This window comes from Pelmatolapia mariae, linkage group LG8 (assembly GCF_036321145.2).
Source record: "Pelmatolapia mariae isolate MD_Pm_ZW linkage group LG8, Pm_UMD_F_2, whole genome shotgun sequence".
Taxonomy (NCBI): Eukaryota; Metazoa; Chordata; class Actinopteri; order Cichliformes; family Cichlidae; genus Pelmatolapia; species Pelmatolapia mariae.
Window position 1 is genome coordinate 21,325,497 of NC_086234.1, and position 20,559 is coordinate 21,346,055.

General features: G+C 41.4%; 1 protein-coding gene across 6 annotated transcripts in view; it reads left to right on the plus strand.

Moving 5' to 3' along the window:
- The window catches only part of grid2ipb (glutamate receptor, ionotropic, delta 2 (Grid2) interacting protein, b), a 39,344-nt gene that overhangs the window by 2,667 nt on the left and 16,118 nt on the right, over positions 1 to 20,559 (plus strand). For 4 of the 6 annotated variants that reach the window (XM_063481511.2, XM_063481512.2, XM_063481513.2 and 1 more), the window contains exons 4-7: positions 1,317 to 1,471; positions 12,724 to 13,005; positions 15,818 to 15,903; positions 17,456 to 17,525. In XM_063481511.2, the coding sequence (XP_063337581.1) occupies positions 1,317 to 1,471; positions 12,724 to 13,005; positions 15,818 to 15,903; positions 17,456 to 17,525 (593 nt within the window). Of the gene's footprint in view, positions 1 to 1,316; positions 1,472 to 2,751; positions 2,835 to 12,712; positions 13,006 to 15,817; positions 15,904 to 17,455; positions 17,526 to 20,559 lie in introns of those variants that run through there. The other 2 variants (XM_063481515.2, XM_063481516.2) reach the window with 2 other exon arrangements.

The following is a 20,559-nucleotide window of genomic DNA, read 5'->3' on the forward strand; positions in this document are numbered from 1 at the left end:
CCCAGTAAATTTACCCCAAAGTAAGAGGAATGTGATACATCTCAGACTCTTCAGGGTTCACTTGTCATGTTAAATCTTAAACTTCAGACTAAACAAATGTGGCTTGTCTCTAAAAAGAACAATGGCTGCATGGTTTAAGTTTGCAAAGTTGTATTTAAATTCAATTTCACTTTATTTTTATAGCACCAAATCTCAACAACAGTTGCCCTAAGAATTTTACATTGTAAGGTAAAGATCCCACAATAATACAGAGAAAACTCCAACAATCTGATTCCCCCATAAGCAAGCACTTGGCGACAGTGGGAAGGAAAAACTTCAATTTAACAGGAAAATCCCCCAGCACCAGTTGGGGGTGAGTGGAGGGAGTCAAGACTAAAGACACATTGTGGAAAAGAGCCAGAACTTCATGGTAACTAGTAATTAAATGCAAAGAAGTGTATAAACACAGAGTGAGTGAAAAAGGTGAGTGAAGAAGAGACACTCAGTGAAGCCTGCAGTAGCCTAGGCTTACTGCAGTATAACTAAGAGAGGGTTTATGATCAAAGTCTAACTATGTTTCAAACCTAATCTTAAAAGCAGAGACTGTGTCTGTCTCCTGAATCCAAACTTGGAGCTGGTTCCACAGAAGATCGGCCTGAAAGCTGAAGGCTTTCTTTCTTGTCCCTGTCAGTACTCCTGCAACAAACCATAAGACTTCTGGAAAAATGTGCTTTGGACAGAAGAGACCAAAGTGGAGATGTTTGGCCATAATGTACAGCGCCACAAACACAACATATTGGTACAAACACCACATACCAACTGCAAAACACGGTGATGCACAGGTGATGGTTTGGGCCTGTTTTGCAGCTACAGGACCTACGTACTTTGCAATCACTGAGTCAACCATGAACTTTGTATAGCACAAGTGTTCTAGAGTCAAAGGTGAGGCCATCTGTCCAGCACCTAAAACTTGTCTCAAACTGGGTCATGAAAAAAAAAACAATGATCTCCCTTACTCTAAAAAATCTTGGCTGAAAAGTGCTGTAGTTAACAGAGCTGTGCATGAATGAATGCCACAACGATAATCATACAGTAAATGATTACTTCAAGTTACTGCTACTAAAGGTGGTTCTACAAGCTACTGAATCATGGGGTGTACTAGTTTTTCATACGCTGCTTTTTGGTTAAATAATGACAAGAGAAATGAAAATTACAGCATAAAATATACACAAAAATAAATACCTCTGTTTGGTACTATGCTAAAAACAGTGAGGTCATAGCATTTCCTCTTTTACTGACTACCCTCCTCTCTAAAACTCTTTTTAAATCTCTAACAGGTCGACCAGATTTTAGGTGATGATCCCGAAGTGAAAGAGAGACTCTTTGCTGTGCTGAAGCAGTACGCCGCAGAGAAGAAAGTTGAGTGGTTAGCTTCTGTCCTGCCGGACATACTCACCACTGACGAACATCGACAGCTCATCTCCAGCATCAGGTAGGGGACAGAGGTTTGAGCTCACATTGCACAGGTAGGAAGTAGATTAGAGTCTTTATTGGAGAAGATGCAAAAAGATGTAAAAAGATGCAAGCAATTTGTGAGTGAGCTGTAAACGCCAAATGCTCTCTAAAGTATGTTACCATACTAGGCCATCTCTTTGTGTTGCATCACAGAGATTTGCACATGTTTTTGGTCCTAGTGAAAACTAAAATAATCTGCATGGATTGAATTCATAATGACTGTAAACTGGATTTTCCTGCACATTTGGTTGCAGATTAGAGAGATTTGTGGGTTCTATCTGCAACACATGGTAAATCCACAGTGACCCTCCCAAGTTGCTTAAACTGTCATTTAAAGAGAAACTGAGAGACTAAACTGACAAGGACGGGTCTATAACTGGGAGCTTAGAGTTTTAGGGGGGGAAATGAGGATTGGCAAAGTGTTCTGCATTCACTGCATGGAGGTGCCTGTGATGATGAGCCACTCACAGATTTAGTAGAGTACTCGCTTCGTGGAACTACTGGTAGCCATGCTGCTCTCTCTGTCTCTGCAGCCCTTTCAAATAAAAAAAAAAAATTAAAATAAAATCTGGAGCTACATCCAGCAGGTTTTTTTTTTTTTGAAGATGCGTGGAGGTGGCTGTCTACCAGACAGAATTGTGCCAGGTAACCAAACGTGAACAACTCTTTATTTATGGGCTGTCTGTGTGCCAAAATAAATCCCCAGACAGTCTGTCCACAGATTCCTCTCCATCCGCAAGTCCAGCCAATTGAAGCTTTTATTCTGTTACTACGCTGGCTTCCTTCCTCCAGTACTACTACACCACTTTCAACTCTCTTTCGTGATATTAATATACCGTAAGAAGGGTTTCCATTTGTATGAGGTCACTGCTGAGATAGGCAACAAGATTTTTAGTGCCTTCAATTAGGCATGAATAATCCAAAGCTGAGAGTTGGTATTTGTGCAATGAGGGACACTCCTATCTGCTACAAGGACCAATACCAGCATTAATAGCATCTCTCTGTGGACTTCCATCCTTGCCCGTCTCCCAGCTCTCTTACCTCACTCTCCCTCTCTCTTAAGGGGTGTTTGTGTTTAGCACTGATAGATTGTCCTCTCATTATACCGCTCAGACTGTTTCCCTGCTTTCTCTGTGCGGTGACCATTTTTTTCTTGACACTTGGTGAAGACGGCCTCCTGGCCGCACCGAGGTCCCAGAAGACCTTTTATTCCCCACAGAGGAGCAGCTCAGGAGCAGTGCACGAGCCCAGTATTCTGCTCACTGCTGCTTTTAGACTTGTGCAGACGTTTAGCTGATTATTGAGCTATGGCTGACAGCTAAAGCAATGAACTGCCTGGGGTGAGTATATTCTCCTCTCATTGCTGATATTCTTCAGTGTTGTGTGAAATGTGGCTTCTTTGTGTATTTTTCCGGACGTTGTGGATTTTTATCACCTCCCATCTGCTGGTGGCTGTGCAGGTGTAATAATGTGAGAGCTTGAGTGGATGTTTAATGCAGTCCTTAAAGTACAGGACAGGCTGCTGCTGCTGCAGCTGCTGCTGATGTTTGATAGATTTAAAATTCATTATTCCCCTTACTTCGGGGATAACAAAGCTCATTTGGACCATTGGCAGTTTATTCATATAGTTTGATGTAATGCAGTCTCACTTGGGTTCATGAAAACTGTTTGTGGTTAACAACACAGTTAACAATGCAACGCTTTCGTGTCTGTGTATGAAGTGACTGGGGGTTCTTAGGATCACTAAGTCTCTGCTTTTAAGGTGTACTCTCTTCTCACGTGTATGAGCAGAGGGTGTGGTTCAGTTAATGTCTGTGTGCTTGAATTGGACCATCATTTTGACTCTGAGATTATGTAAATAATCAGTTGGAAATATTTATTATGTTGTTTATTATTTTTTAACAGCTAAATGTATAAATCAGTCAAAAAATCTCTCATTTGTAGCCATTCAGACATTAAAAACAATTATCCAAATGTGGTTGCAGGCAGTAGTCTGCCTCATCATACTACACACTGAGCACAAATCTTGCTTTGTTAGTGGTGCTGATAATGATGGTATTTAATTCTGACTGCAGGAATCAGAGGCTGGAGCTTGTTTCTAACTATTCCCGAGCTACTGCTGCACTGTACTCGGTACATGAAAAAAAAAAAAAAAGCTCCTCACAGGAGCCTTGTACAGCGTCTTCAATGAAGTGAACACAAAGTACAAAGTGGGTACAGTCGAGAGTGGAACAAGTTGCCTCCTTCTATTAGTGTAAACCTTGTTCCAAATGATTAAGCACTTGCAAAATGTGTTTGTTCCTCCAGAACAGTCTGCCGGAGAAGATCGATACTCAATAAATATATTATAGTATGAAAATAGCTGCGGGACAAAGCAAAATGCAGATGGCGTTTGATTATTTGGAGAGATCCAGGTGATCGTAATGAACAGATGTTGTTATATTTTTTATGACAGAATGTTCTTCAGTTTAGAGAAAGCTTTTCTCGCTAAATGAGCTTCTTTGAAATCACTTCAACCACCATCCAGCTGAGGATGACAGTTGCCTTCTAAGCAATCAGCTGCCTCGGGGTATACTGTCTGACCTTTAGATTTTCTGAGTGTGATTGCTTCACAGATTCTCCACAGGTTAAAAAGGAATGATGGTGGTCTTTCAAGTCTCTTTAACATAGTACCCGAGTCTTTGGTGTCTCTGTGGTCTTCTGCAGCAGGGCGATGGTTCAGTATCATGCAGTCCTCTGAAAGGCACCAAAGAAAGAGTTTTCTTTGCATGAAAGAAATAATCAGTTAAGAACTGCATACATTGCAGATGACCTTTATAAGACCCCCGAGGCCCCTGACAGGGCCAGCCTTGTTAATCACGGCAAACCCAGATCATCAATGAACAAGTGTCAGACATTTTTCTGAACCACGTAGTGTATCACGACAGCATTTCTGTGTGACTAGAACAGTGAGTATTAGTCTTCATGTATTTCTGAGCCTTGCCATCTTTATGCAAAGCTTGCAGGCTCTGGGGGATTCTGCAGTATTTTTAAATACGGCCTTTTTTCTAACAGCCTTTTTCCTTTTTGTGTTTTTTTTTTTGCCTGGTGGAAATTATAAGTTAAATTAAGTTTTTGATCCTTTTACAACATTTATTTTCTGTGCTCTGAATCATCACTCACTTTTTTATGTTCAGACTATCCAGTCAGTTTGATGGCAAACACACTAACTGGATAGCGGACATATGCTACCACGAACCTGCTAAATTAGTGCGTTAGCGCCGTCACCTCGAGCGTGGGAGGATATTAAAGCGCGATTTCTGCTCAGGAACAGCCTCGCAGAGGTGCTAGAGTGATTGTTCAAGATAGACTCTTTGTTTTTATAAGATGACAAAGACTAAGTTTACTTCCTAATGTCCTAATTTGTTCCTTATTCATTATATTTCTACATGCCTAAATGTAATGAGTTCCTACCATGTGATTGGCTGATTGGGTATATATTTATAAGCAGCTGAACAGGCATACCTAATAAAGTGGCTGGTGAGTGTATATCCCTTTGTATAGTATATTAACTCGGGTTAAGTGCTGTACATATAAACATTTTTGTCTTTTTTAATCACTGTTTAAATAATTTATGTTATATTAATTATCTGGAATTGCTATTTCTTTCATCACTGTGGTCATAGTTTGATTGCAACACTTTAATTTTAAACTGCAGAGTTTTTAATAATCTGCCTTCAAAAGGTCAGAAGGGCAGATCCTCTGCTAACTTTAACAGATCACATCATCTGCCCATCTTACTTATCCAACCTATATGTATTTAGGCTTTGCATCAAACTTCCTTCTCTGCATCAGAGTCACATCTGGACGCTCAAAATGAAATGAGGTCTTTGTAGTTTTCTGCTTGTCATTCCTCCCTTCTGAGAAATCTGTCCCTTCCTCCCAGCTTGCTTCCTCCTCCACAACCCTCCTTCAGATAATTATAGATCTCTGTTCTTTATAAATGAGGTCAAATCAGAGCACTCATTTAGTTTCCAAGAGTTGACGCGGAAAACTTCTTTTGATTATGTTGTTGTTGTTTGCAACAGATAGCTGTGTTTATATGGTGGGTAAACAGCTGCATTTACACACACACATATATATATATATATAAAAAGATGCTAATAGCCACAGCTACACACCAACAGAGATTAGCCTTGCGTAGACAGGTACCACATCTCTGTGTGAGAGATGGGAGGGCATAATAGTGCTGTGATGTGAATAAATGGCAAATAGCAGGCGGGCACAGAGAGCAGAGAAGGGCTGTGTGGGCTGCTACACCTACGGCACTAAGAGAACATTTATTTATATCTAGGGAGTTTGCTTATTGTAGCCAGTAGTCTGTGCTCAGGCAACACTGTCTCAGGCTGCAGATACATCCACACCTCAGCCTGATCAAAGTCTGCAGAGACAGTGACAGCGGGCTAAGAATATGTGTCCTATATCTTTAACTGAACAGATTTGTTTCAAAGAGACGGTACCCACCAGCGCTTAAAAGCTTCTCTAAAACAAGAGATAGGAAAAAACCTCAAAGAAGATTTAACAAATGGTGTAGGATGGCAGGTCGCTTAAAGTTGCAGCATGTGGATTTTTAAGCCTTTAAAAATAATGTTGCTAAACCTGGAGCCTGGCTGATGATTAAGACATTTTTGGAAGCGCGATTGTGCGGTTTTCTGCAAAGGGCAGGTTATATTACAGGGAAAAAAGTAATATTTCTGAAAAGTAATATGTATTTAAACTTCTTTGGTGAGACTATTTCTGTGAATATTTTGCCTTGTACCTCAAAACACCCAGAAAACATTGATCTTGCACATCTGCAGCTGTTTAATTTCCCACTTTGCTGTGATGACGGGGGAGTGTTCTCTCAGGCATGCCTGTGGACTTTGACATCACTTTTGGGTGTGGTTTCAGATGGGTGCAAAATTACACCTGTTGTTTAGCAATGTTGGAAAAACTTCAAAGCTTATGCAGTAAAACTTAGGTATTCCTGACTTTTATGGTTCACATACTCTAAACCTTGTTTTCACATTTCCCATGATGCAGCTTGTTAGCATTTTAATGATTTAGCAAATTAGTATCCATCCATCTACTTTTTTTAACCTAGACTGGAGCTTGTGTCAGCTGTCATTGGGCGAGATTCAGGGCAGTCCGTTACAAAGAGGGGTAACAAAGAGACGAATCAGTCATTCATGCTCGCAGTCACACCTATAGTCAATTTAAAACTCCCAGTTAGCTTAACATGCATCCACACAGGCACAGTGAAAACATGATATCATCGCCATGACACAGTCAGTGTCATTTTCTCCACAGCATCAGCTATCAGCTGACCAAAGACCAAAGAGCTTATAGGAAGGAGCTGACACTTAAAATTTCACATATGTCGCTGTCAGAAGTACAATATTTGTTTTGCTGATTTCATCTGATCACTCTATTCTTATGCGTTCTGTGAGACCCTTGAAATTGGGAAAAAATTTAATTTTTCCCAATTCAATTCAGTTTATTTATGTAGTGCTAAATGACAACAACAGTCGCTTCAAGGTGCTTAATATTGTGAGGTAAAGACTGCACAAAAACCCCAACAGTCAGACTGTGAGCAAACACTTGGTGACAGTGGGAAGTAAAAAGTCCCTTCTTACAAGAAGAAACCTCCAGTTTAAATGTGAGTTGTGGTTCGATTTTCCCGGGAAATTTTGCAAGGTAACCACTGGACCAAGTTGGAAATGTCTGAATTCTTTATGCATTTGTACAGAAGCATCTAGAAAAAAGATGCAAATTGTTTGAATTAACAAGGCCCCTCACGGCCTGCCCACTTAGTTTAAAACAGTTGTATCTTGGTGTGTATTTCTGTGCAAAAATCTTGACAAATTCCTTCAGATCATTAATACTGGATGTACGGAGAGAGGAACGCTGAATGTCTATACCAGGGGTAGGCAACTCCAGGCCTCGAGTGCCAGTGTCCTGCAGGTTTTAGATCTCACCCTGGGTCAACACACCTGAATCAAATGATTACTTCATTATCAGGCCTCTGGAGAACTTCAAGACATGTTGAGGAGGTAATTTAACAATTTGAACCTGCTGTGTTGAATCAAGCACACATCTGAAACCTGCAGGACACCGGCATTTGAGGCCTGGAGTTGCCTACCCCTGGGTACACCCATCTGTAAAACATGGTGGAGGCTGTGTCACGGTTTGGGGCTGCATTTCAGCCAGTATTGTTGGAGCTCATGTTAAAATTGATGGAATTATGAATGCAAAAAAATGCCTTCAGATCATGCAATGCAATCTGAAAGGTGTCTGGAAACAGCTTCATTTTTCAGCACGACTACTACGACTACTGTCTATCACCCCTGCCAGGGTAAGGGCAGCCAAAGATAGATCTCCAGAGATTTCTGTCCTGAGCCATTCTTTCTAGTTGGCTCCATCTTTTTTACTTCTGCCTCGAGGTCTCATCTCCAGGTGTTTCTTGGGCAGCCTCTCTTTCGCCTTGAGGGTTCCACCTGAGAGCCTGCCTGGTGATGTTGGTTGGCGGATGGAGTAGAGCGTGCCCTTCCCAGCACCATCTTTGACAATGACAGTGCTCCCAGAAAACACTACCAATGCAGTAAAACCGTACCTGGATAGAAAAACACGCAGCGGAAGAGTATCAGTCATGGATTGACCTCCTCAGAGCCTGTACCTGAACATTATTGAAGCAGTGTGGGATCATCTTGACATAGAGAAGAGATCAGAAAGCAGCAAACATCCAAAAAGTCCTTCAAGAGGCCTGGAAAATTACTCCTGAAGACTACTTAAATAGTTATTTTATCTTTAGTATAAGATTGTGTACTCCCTGTGCATGCTGGCAAAACAGCTGTGATAGGTTGGGGCACAAACACCACACCTATAGCTGCAGTGGGACGTTGGCAGTAGATGCTTTTGGTGTTGTTATTTGTGACCTTGGAAGATTGTGGCATCTCCTGCTGGAGGCGGCTGCTGTCATTAAAGACTGCCGCTGAAATGTGCCTGATGGGTTTATGCTGGTTGTCAACATCGGCTGCTGTTTTGTAGTTATTACAGTGTCACATACCACCACTGGCCAAAAGGGCAATGGTTCAGGCTCTAATGACATCATTGTTATCTCTACAGGCCTGTTTCTACAGCTTATAATGAGTGAAAATGTTTTGGGCAGGTTTTTCAAAAACAAGCTCTTCATACAGCAACTAGTTGTTAACAGCAGCTGTGACCGGTAGGTTCTGGATGTGAGTGAGTCTTCATTATTTGCCTCACTTACAAGTACAGAACAGGGCTGAAGGTGCTGCATATTTTCCTGAATGCCTCCTAATAAAGCACTTCAACAGCCATGGATAATTAAATGCACGCTGGCGAAAAGTCACATCTGCTGTGAAGTTGCTTCTCTCTCTGTCCTAATTGCTTTATTTAGCTGTCAGAATTGTTGCTGCAGCTTAATTAGCTCCGCGTGGACAAGAACAGTGGTAGCTGTTGTTCCTCCCTCCTCTCTGTTTGTGCGTTCGTGGTTAATTGCTTGACTGGTGCTGTTTTTCACCGACCCTGCTCCCTGTCTGCTAATGACTGATTCATCTGATCAGCAGATAAGCGGCAGCAGACAGTCAGAACACAACAGGCTGGTGTAGGTGGGAATCAAAATGGTTGTTTGTGCAAATATGTGTCCGGCCTCAGCTCAGTGATCCAACAATCATCAAATGTTAACTTCAAATTTTTTGGTGCTCTTTGAATTTTCTACATTTCCTTCACATGTGGTCCTTGAGAAGTAGAGAAAAAGCGTAGTGTTAATAGACTTTATACAGCATGCATTGTTTTCAGGATGTGTAGGCTGCTGCCTTTTTATTGGCAGTATGTGCTTGTGCTAATAAATTCTCAGAGGTGGGGTGATTTCTTTTGGGGTTTTTTTCCAGTTCTCACCGCTCATGAGCTGGTTTGGTGTACTGAAAGGAGTAGCTCCACAGTGTAGTGGTTTACACACTCACCTAACAAATGATAGATTCCTCCCAGTGGTGGGAGACAAAAGTCCCCTGGGGGTTGCGTAAGGAAGGGCATCAGCTTAAAACAATCTGCCAAATCAAAAAGGCAGAGCCTATCTGCTGTGACAACCTCCTGTGACGACCTGAAAGTAGCCTTAGCATACTTATAGAATTAGTTATTTATGCCCACATGAATTCGAGGAGATCTATCTATATAGACAGACAGGCAGACTCTATAGAGGGACTTTGAGGGATCCCTAAATTCATCTACTAAAAAAAGCTACCCCACTCCCTACATTTCAGTTTCCTGCCCCTCGTAAAGAAAAACCTGAAGGAACTTTTGTGCTCACAGCTACAAACGTATGTATCTGTGATGACCACCATATTAAGAATATCCAATCTAACCGACATATGTGTGAATGATTGTGTGTCTCTGTGTCAGTCCTGTGACAGACTGGCGATCTGCCCAGGGTGTACCCCACCTCTTGCCCTAAATATATGAGCATGTAATTATCTATTAGTGAAAAAAAATAAGGAAATGAATAGAAAATCCACTTTAAACGAGTGGACGGTGCTATGCAAGCTGTTTCTTCCACTGTGTTCAGTATGTAATCTAAGCTCAACTGCTATTATAAGGTAGAAATGATTGGAATAACCACATAAACATGGGAGGGGGGTCTCCTGTTACTCCAGTTTTCTTGGATATTTTGTTTACTTTGTATACCTAATATTAAGATTATTGACTTTTCCAACTGTTTTTTATTTCGGAGCTATGCATATCATAAAACCTGATGATCAGTCATTTAATGTTAGATCATCTACATTTAAGAAATATAGTTCCAGAAAGTGTGTGTGTGTGTGTGTGTGTGTGTGTGTATGTGTGTGTGGGTGGCTGTCTTGTCTCCTGGCAGCAGTTCTAATCTTTTGAATGAATAGTGTGTGTGTGTATGTGTGTCTGTGTGTGTGTGTGTGTTTGCTGGTGAGTGGGGACTTGTTTTGTTATGTCTCTTAGTCACTGCTATTGTTTGGTGAGCTGCCAGAACTCCATATGAAACAGCATGTACAGTTCACACTTATCCCCCTCTTTGATATTTCGTTTGTTCCCAGTCTGCTTAGAAAGACGAGCAAGAGAACCTCTACATGTTTTCGGTACCAGCGAAAAGTATCTGTAACTCCAACTCAAATTCTTACAAACTTGAAAAAAAAACACAACCCCCCAAAGAAACACCTGAATGATTCAGGGGAGACTTCTGAGAATGTGATGCGGTTACATGAGAACAAAATTGACTTGGTTTGTATCAATCCACTCATTGTGTTTGGAGTGAAGAGAAGACTGACTGTGACCCCAAGAACAGCATCCCTACTGTCATGGTGGTGGAAGCTTTGTGCTCTGAGGATGTTTTTCTGCCAAAGCTACAAGATGACTGTATCGCTCAATTGGAAAGATGGACAAATCTTGGACAAGAATCTCCTTCACTCAGCCGGGGCCCGGCAAACGCATCATGGACAGGTCTTCCAGTAGGACACTGATCCAAAGCATATGCCAAGACAACAAAGGAGTCCCTCGAGAAGAAGAAGAAGCACATCATAGTCTCGAGGTGGAGTAGCATTAAGAATCTGGAGAAGATCAGCAAAGAGGAGATCTGAAAACTCAGCTCAAACCTAGCAATAGCTATAAGAAATATCTAAAAGCTGTGCTTGCTAAGGATGGTTACTCCACCAAGTAGCAAATGTGATCAAATACTTATACCTCATTAAATGCACATTAATTCATAAGTGTTACACAATGTTTATTTCTATTATTGAGTGTGGATAACGTAGCTTTCACTATTAACCCTCTGAGGTATCGGTCATCATAGATCATAACCCTAGAGAAAGGCAAAACCTAACTCTTTGGGGGGAAAAAAACAGATGTATAGTTTTAGATTATTAGATTATTTTCTTTGTTCTGGGAGAATAATACCATTAAAAAAATCTAAATTCTGATTGGCTAGGATTAGGGCTAGGGTTATATATAATACAAAAAAACATTCCATTGTTAGATACATTGTTTGTAAGCGGTTAAAATAATGAATTCATCCCCACTGGATTGCTACAATGTGTCTTATTGTTTTTACAGCATAAACCAGATAAATGCTCCCACTCTCGATGTCAGCTGCATGTCCCACCTCTCCATCTGACAAGCCAGCACGGCTACTGTTTGAAACCCTTCAGCACCCCAGCAACCAACTGTAGGCTCCACAGGGGATAGTTACTCATCACTCATGAGTGATGACGACTAACCCTACCAATGTTCAGCTGCTATAACATATCAGTCACTGTGACTGATTATGTTTAAAATTTTATATTACAAGCATAACATTTCAAGTGTTTGACTTTTCATAAAGTAGGACTTCGGGAAAATAATTTTTATCGATGTCATAGCTGTATATTGATATTTAAATGAAAACAGCAAGCGTTTAGTAGGAAATCACATTGGATTACAAATTAAAAAAACATTGTGATTTCATACAGTTTAACTCAGTATTTCACTGTAATTGATGCCCTTGCCCCTATTTTATCCCAGTGCGTTACACTTTGAGTTTCCTTGTTGAACTTAAAGTATCGGTCAGGGCCTAGGTGGATGAGATGACAGCTTCCTGCTTCAGTCGTAGGTGATTTGTAGACGGAAGTGTAGGAAAGACCGAGAATCGGTTGCTGTATAGAGAAAGAGAGAGAGAGAGAGAGGAGAAATCCCTTGCTCACTCACTCCCACACCTTTTTCTCATGCTGTATTCTGGCTCTGGTACCCCACGCTGCAGCAGTAAGACTTCAGCAAGCAGTGAGTGACGCCACGATTCTTCACCGTCTATTTCCTCAGAGAAAGATTGCATCAAATTTAACTTCTTTTCTTTTTCAGTCAGGGGAAAGACTCTCCAAAACCTTTTCATCTTTTTTTCAGATCTGAGACATGAAGATGGAAGCCTGTTGAGCCGAATCTGTGTCGACTAGGACTGTGAACATTTTCTCAGTAGAGTTTGAAGTATATTATAACTTTTAATCTCTTCCAATACTGGCTGTCATCGCTCTCAGAGTCGCGATTGTGGAATTTGTGTCTTTAAAATGGATCGAGGTGGATCTGTGATGTAGATCCATCCTCTACCCATCTCTTTGCTTTTCGTAGAGGAACTCTTATGGAAAAACAGTTAACACCAACCAATTTGTTTTCCTCATATGCTGCCATGTTGGCCAGAATCTTCATTCCCAAGAAGCACCGGCAGCGCTTCGACGACACCGTCTCCCAGAACGTGATCAACCGACTCTGCCGCAGCAAGAGCATCAGCGAGCCGCATGGCAGAATCCGTCGCAGTCGGAGCGAGGATCACTCCGACCGCCACCGCGGGTCCAAACGGGCCAGCTCAGTGCCAAGGGATGGAGGAGAACCCGGAGGGAGGGGAGAAGCGGAGCGAGACAGGGGCTTAAGGAAGTCCGTCTCAGGGATACCCGTGCATCCCCCCATTGGACCCAATCAGAGGTAAGCACACATATCAAACACAGCAGGTTTCACGAGTCCTTTTGCTCTGTTTTAAGTGTTGTTAACTGTTAATTCATAATTCAAGAGCTGAGAAGTTGTAGCAGAATCCAGGGACAGCTTTATCTGTTATAGTGTGCTAAAACTCCTCTTCCTCAGAGTTTTATAAAGCTGCACTTAGAGCAAGTCTGTGCATGCATGAAGATGTTCACACACAGCTGCGCATTTGTTTCATTTAACAAAACATCACATTGTAACCATCTTCTACCATCTTCTTGGTTGTTTCTTGGCAACCATCCTACATGGGGTAGACCCCCCCTGACCATTTGACACTTTTCCTCCACCCACTAACACACTTGATTACACGACTGTCCAGTTAATAACACCACAGTGGACGCGGTCGACACAGGACTGTGGCAGTAAATCTCCATAGCGAGCTAACTAATAAAATCCTGGGGTCTTTGAGTATTCAGCAACAGGAGGTCTTAAAAAACATGTGGCCCTTTATGTCAAATGTGATCATACTGGCCGGGCACAAGGCAGCAGGAGGTGAGCTGATTGTGTTAAAGGGGCATCATGTGTCAGTAAGAAGTCGCGCTGCATTGCTGGTGCCTTCCATGCACTGAATAAACCCAAAAGACTGTTGTGTAACACTGTTGTGTCTCCACAGTAACTAGAAATATGCATAGAGCAGCGAGAGACAGAGCTAGAGGTGGGAACAGAGAGATAGATATAGATATCAACAGAAAAAGAGACGAACAGAAGTAAGGAGTAAACAGATGTAGAGATGGAGATCGATGGCAATGAGAATAGAGAGATGGGGAATGCAGGTAAACAGAGTGATATGAGGTGATGATATAGATGCAGTCTAGATATCTATATCTAGATGCAATAATATAGACAGAAGAAAATAAATATAGATCAAACATATACGAACGAGAGAATTCAAGAGACTGCATAACTCTGTAACAGCTGAAAATCTGCATAAATTAAAGTGAACCTCTGAATCCAAGAGATTATTTAGGTTTCCTGACATCATCAGGACAATGTCCCCCAGTTTCCCCCATTTCCAGTTATCTGGCAATACTAAGGAGTTGTTAAAAAAAAACCCTCAAAAACAACCGATTTTAGATAGACTGTGAAAGTTAATTGCTTCTAAGTTGCGCCAAACTGTCCATAACTTCATTAGTAATCCTGCCAGACAAACAAACCGACCACAAAAGCTGCTTGGCAGAGGTGAAGAAACAGTGACAGACAGATGGCCGAAGGTAGGGAGATGGAAATAGACCGAGAAACATGGTGACATTTAGGTAGAGAAAGAGATCGATAGAGACGTGGGATACAGGTGGAGAGAGATGTCGACATAACATTTTGGGTAAATCCACCCCCGGATGTGTTGTTGTACAAAATGTTCTACTTACTATTGATACACAAAATCAAGCACTATAGGGTGGTAGCTGTCTGTATAGTGTGTGTACAATGTGACGGTTGTTGATGTACCAGCAGACTGACTGATACCTTTTCAGAGTGCATTCAGCTGACGTCATGTGAAATTATACATAAGTATATGAAGCTCTGCTGGTGTAGCCCAGAGGGAATGAGGAGAGGCCTCAAGCAGCCTGATAGTCACAGACACTTAGTTTGTCAAGTGTGCTCAGAGCTGATGCTGTGAGCTCTTCTTTTTTTTCTATTCAGCCCTCAAACACACACACAAATCCACATTCAGCACCCAGTGTGCCTTTCTGCATTTAGCTTGGCTTACATAAGAGCGTATAACCACGGCTATCAAAGAATAGGTTTGTCTCTTTTCTCTTGTTGTCTTTTTTGCCTTCCTCCTGTTTATATACCAAAGCAGTGTTGCCTTTAGTTATCTCCATGGCAACGCTCCACGGATAGACAGAACGAGCCTCATCTTTGATACACCGGGAGGTTTCCGACGCATATTCTTCCGACTGGGGTGAATGAGAGAGAGGAGCCCCGCATTCAGCACAATGTCAAAGCTATTCTGAACATGTCCCAATTTTTTATTGTTCTTTTTTTAATTCAAGCCGGAAACAAAAAACAATGTCTGGCATTCAAGCAGGACTGATTTGTGTTATGTTAGAAAAATGTCAGCTTGGATCGAAGCAAACAGAGGGTCACGTCTGTGCTTGTTCAGACTCCCACTTACAGGAAGTGACAAAAGCAAAAACGAAGCGCAGGCAGGCTTGTAAACAACAGCGAGTGAGTGCTCACTCCAGGGACAGCTGGGCTTCCCATTCATTCATTCACAGCCATCAATGCTGTTAAATGACGTCACGAGCAACACTGAGAACTCGCTCGTCTGATTTTGTTTGACTGATCACTTTTACAAATTCCGCACATTTTCCACTTCCAGCTTCTGATTTTTCTTCCTTTGTTTGCGTTTTAGACTGTTCACATTTTGACTAAATGGGTGATGATGAGTGAATCAAAAAAGCCAAAAAAATAAATTACAGGTTTTGGTTACTGCTCAAATTGAAAGTTTTTAAGTCGGTTAAAGGTGCTGCTTTTGTAGGATGGATTGACGCAAACACAAGAAATTGGAAAATGTCATTCAGCAGAGAGCGTCGGCTGAAAGTGTTCAGAACAAAGGAAAAATGCTTTGCACATAAATGACATGAATGCGCTCTGCTTCATGTAGAGTTTGTGTCACCCTCTTTGAAAGTTGAAGGCCAGTAGACAGGCACAAAGCTTTTCGTTGTTAGAAACATTTAGTTGCAAAGGTTTTTCAGAGAGCTCTAAATCCGATTGAATGAACTGCTCATCTCACTTCCTGCCTGCATCCCTTCCTCAGGATCGTCCGTGTCTACAGGGGGAAGAAGAACTTTGGCTTCACGCTGCGGGGTCACGCTCCCGTCTGCATCGACTCCGTCATCCCAGGTACTGCTTCTATAATAAAACCAAGTACAGTGCAGTCCTGACTGACGCCTCCTCTCTTTGTGTGGCGGCTTTTCACTCGTGCGCCGTTCTGTGTTGTGGGCGGTGAGGGGGGCAGATGTATTTTACGCGGGTGAGGCTGTTGTGGTGCCAGCCGCTCGGGGCTGAAGGTGATCAGGAGGCGCTTGTGTGTGTGTGTGAGACTGTGAGTGTTGCCGGAAGTGAACTTATCTGACTCACTAGTGAAATGCTAACAGGCTGTGCTGTGCGGCAGCAGGTACACCTGTGGTCAGTCAGTGCCGGACAGATGTACTTTATATTCTGTTTATTGCTCTTCCTGTGCAGTTTAACTGGTCATAGGGTGGAGGAGTAAATCCTTTGTACATCAAGTCATACTGCAAATATGTTAGTGTCATATACTTACAATGAAGGGCACTCAAATGCTTCTGGGACTGAGGACAAGACAAAACAGCTTGCTCTGGTATTCATCTCTTCTAGAGCTTACTTACCAACAGGTTTCATCGTTAATATTTAAGCCATGCAGAAAACGTCATCTTAAAGCTGTAAGCTTGTGGTTTTGTGGGCAGTTAAATGCCTAGCTGTTGATCTCCTTGTCTAACTCTGGCCAAACATGCAATTAGGCTGATTTCCCATTTGTTCTTTTTCTTATTGTCGACTATTTCTACAAGCAGCCATGGTTTAATATGTTTTTCCTTTATAGACTTGCATCAACATATAGGGTGACTGTAGGCCATACTGAACAACTCTCACAGGCAGTTTTTGCTTGTTTTATTAAAGCTAGCTTTTAAATCTAATTTCCACTTAGAGCTTGTGTGAAATATTCATAATTACTTTCTTAAGTTTCCCGCAGTAAAAGGTTATTTAATTCACAGTTATTGCTTTTTGAAACAAAACTAGCAGACAAGGGAGGCTGTGAAGCTACTGCTGAGGGAATTTGCCAGGTTCCTTGGTGAGGAAGGCGGTGTGCGTGTGCGTTGTGTGTGTGTTTGACGATGACGGCACTGCTCCCGCCCACCATCATCCCCCACCAACATGTGCTGAAACAGCCAGAGCGGACTGACTCAGTGGGCCCTTGTGGAGGTGGGTAGCATAGTTCTCATCGTGTTCTGACCACAGATTCTTTGCCGATAGCCCGGAAGCCACAACCCCATTTCCCCATTAACACTTTACTGCATCCAAACTTTGGGTTAAAAAAGAACAAGAAAAAAAACAAATGACATGACAGCTCCTCATCCGCAGTGTGCTGACAGATGAGGAGGCGATGGGTACAGTGCAGTCAGAACTTATTCTGCCAGGGATTGTTTTGACAGCACTGTTTCCTTACGTAATAAGATTTAGCATGGAGCTCATCTTGTTTGTTGATGGGCTTTGTTGGATCTCATACACAGATTGACAGCATCACATTAGTCACCATCTCTCCCCCCGTTGTGCCCGTCTGTTCTGTGCACCTTGTTAGCTGGAAGGATTGGTTTCAGTTTTTTTTTTCAGTCTCTGATTGATGTTTGATTTTCTGCCATCTTTGTCGACCTCTCAGATAGTCCTGCCGAGGAATGTGGACTGAAACCAGGCGACCGTATCCTCTTTCTCAACGGACTGGACATGAGGTTTGTCTTTAATGGAAATTATTGTTAGCAGCAGTAGTAGTTTGTAGTATTTTGCCTTTCCCTGCTGCCCGAGTTCTTGACCTTACACAGTATATTTAGACGTCTGCACTTGTTTTTCTCCAGGAGAAGCCATCTGCTGCCATTTATTCTGCCTCAGTATGAAAAACAGCTCTCACAGAGCCAGATAATCCATCACAAACACATAACCCTTCAGATTTTTTTCTGACGTAGATTCTCCTCGATATTTTCACAAGCACATGACGCTTCTATTTTTTCTCTGAACATTCTCCTTCATAGTTTCTGTGCTGAATTTAATGAGATTTGCATCATAGAAACAGTTTGTGGACTGTGTCTTCAGCTGTGCACTGCAAGACCATAGGTTTTAGTAACTGTTCATCACTACCTAAACAAATCTCACATTAAATACAAAAAAATCTCAGAGCCTAACTTTTTTTCGGCACACAATTTAAAGTCTAGTTATCAGACTCTTTACTGTGATGCAAATCAACCAATAATCCAACATATGTATATCAAAGAAAACACAAAAAGCCCTAGACATGCTGTAAGAGAACAGTGTTTATTGCTTTCAGCTGTTTACAGGATTTCTTCCTCTGATTTTATAAAAAAATACCTGCAGTTTCATAAAATGATCTAAAGCAGCAGGATCCATATGAGTATCCCCACACTGAGGGAGTTGCCTGCATTTTTACATATTGCACAGCAGCACTAACTTTATTGATCAGTCAACACAAGATAAGACGAGTCAAGACCTTACAGGAAATCTTTAATTTCTACAACTCACAGCACGAATGATGGTGTTACTGTTAAATTTGTTACACAGTGACCGTTTTCAGGCTAAATTCTGTTATTAAGTTCAAGTGTCATTATTGTGTTCAGGGATGTGTACCATAACTATATCTGTCACTATCTATCTCCAGTTATCTTTATATATGGGCAGAATCTTTAATGTTTTGAAAAACCCACAAAGATAGCATTTTTTTTACACCAGCATGTTTTATCAGTCCTCGGCAAAAGCCTTGAGTCAGTCCTCATTCTTTATATTTTGCTGCCAGTGAGCCAGACTTTTTTTTAAGTGGTCTTGGGGACTTTTTTATGTTAAACCACTTAACACGAACCTATGAGTCATTCAAGCATTAAAAAAACATCAAACTGAAGGGATGAATCAGTGTTGTGTCTACACTTTACAGACGATTTAGCAAAGAATCCATTTTAAATTGTATCTTTAGATATTTTGTTACTAGCTGCCTGTTACTAAAACACATAATGTCTAATCAGAAGTGTTCTCAGTGGAAGGGTGGCTGTCAAGAAGCCATTCTCAAGGAAGGGAAACAGGGAGAAAATGCTGAGGTATACCAAATTAGACAAGAACTGGTCTGAAAAACAGTGGTAACAGTTCTGATTGAGTGATGAAATTTGACAGGTGTGGATCAGATTTTGGCCAATATGTACAGAGAACGTCAGGAGCAAGATACTAGAGTGAATGTCTGTAGCCATCTATAAAACACAGTGGAGACTGACATGTTTACAGCTGCAGTAGGGGATCTAATAATGAGCACAGAAAAGTAGAGTTAGATTTTGATCCACCATACCAGGATAGAAAAACACGCAATGGAACAGTGATGGACTGGCCTCCCTGTATCCGGACCGATCCGAAAAGTCAGTCAACATCCAAAGAAGAGCTTAAAATGTCCTTCAAAAACTCTGGAGAACTATTCTGAAAACTACTTAAAGAAATCACATAAAGGTTTGTCTAAGAGAGTTCAGGCTGTGCTGAAGAATAAACATGGCTATACCAAATATTGACTTTAAAGTTTATTAGAACTGCACAAACAAAATGATGTACCTATTTCCCATTTTCTAAGCAAAATATGATAATATGACTGGTGGTTCCAGACTTCTGCACAGTACTCAGTTCTTTTTTTAATGGATATTTGACAATCAGATCCCCAAATTTTCAAGTAATTACATCTCCAGGAAAATGGGTTCTTACAGCCCATCCTGAGGGGTATGTGAATGAAGCACTCCTTCACATACCTTGACACGTGTGCGGGTGCCCTATGCGCGCATGGGCTGATGAACGTGATCACAGCCTTTATGTAAACTGAACTTTCCTCGTGGGAGTCACTGTAGTTCTTCTGTGGACTTGACAACTTCTTGACCTTCTCCTTCTCGTGAGTCAGTGTGGGAGTGCACATAAGAAATCTGAATTTGAACTGTACCTGTGCGAGCTCAGCAAATACACTATACCAAGCAATACATCAGACAGTATTTCCATGTGAGGAAACAGCACTACTTATCCTGCCACCCTGATAACCATGTGAAAGAAGAGTCACAGCGCATCTCCCAGGCTACTTGATGTACTCATTTGATTGGCACTGTATAATTTCGCTGCTCTCCCTGATAACATGCTGCTGCAGCCGTAGGAGGTGATCAGGAAAACAGTGGGAGGTGCTCACCAGAAAGAAGGAGGAAAAGAAAGTACAAGATATTTGGACGTTACAGTGCAGTGTTTACAAAGCGTCTGTAACAATGTGGAAAATGATATATTTGTTATAATGATGGAAACAATTATTTTTGCAGTCTTCATCCCTTTAAGGTAAAAACAAAATGTGTATTTGTTAAAACTTTGCAATACGTGATTACCAGGGCTTATATTTGGATTCATAGTGTCTGTGTACATCACATAAAGAACAAGATGCTCTCACATATTGTACCAAAATATAGAAGTAAGTGTGGGAAGCTTCTCGTGGCTTGCAAGGTGTCTTAGAGCAGCAGCAGTGTTTCTGGGCAGACTGAAACAAAAAACACATTTTTTTAAATTTTATTTTTTATTATATAATCCTGTTAAATGTAGTTTTTATGTATGTCTGCTTACATAATTTTTCAATTATGCTTGTAAAATTATCATTTCCCAGTGTCTTATCTTAGTATTACATAATAACGCAGTGATTCTGCTGGTTTTTGCACATCTTACAATAGATTACATTGCTTCAGTCCTTCTATTATACAGCTA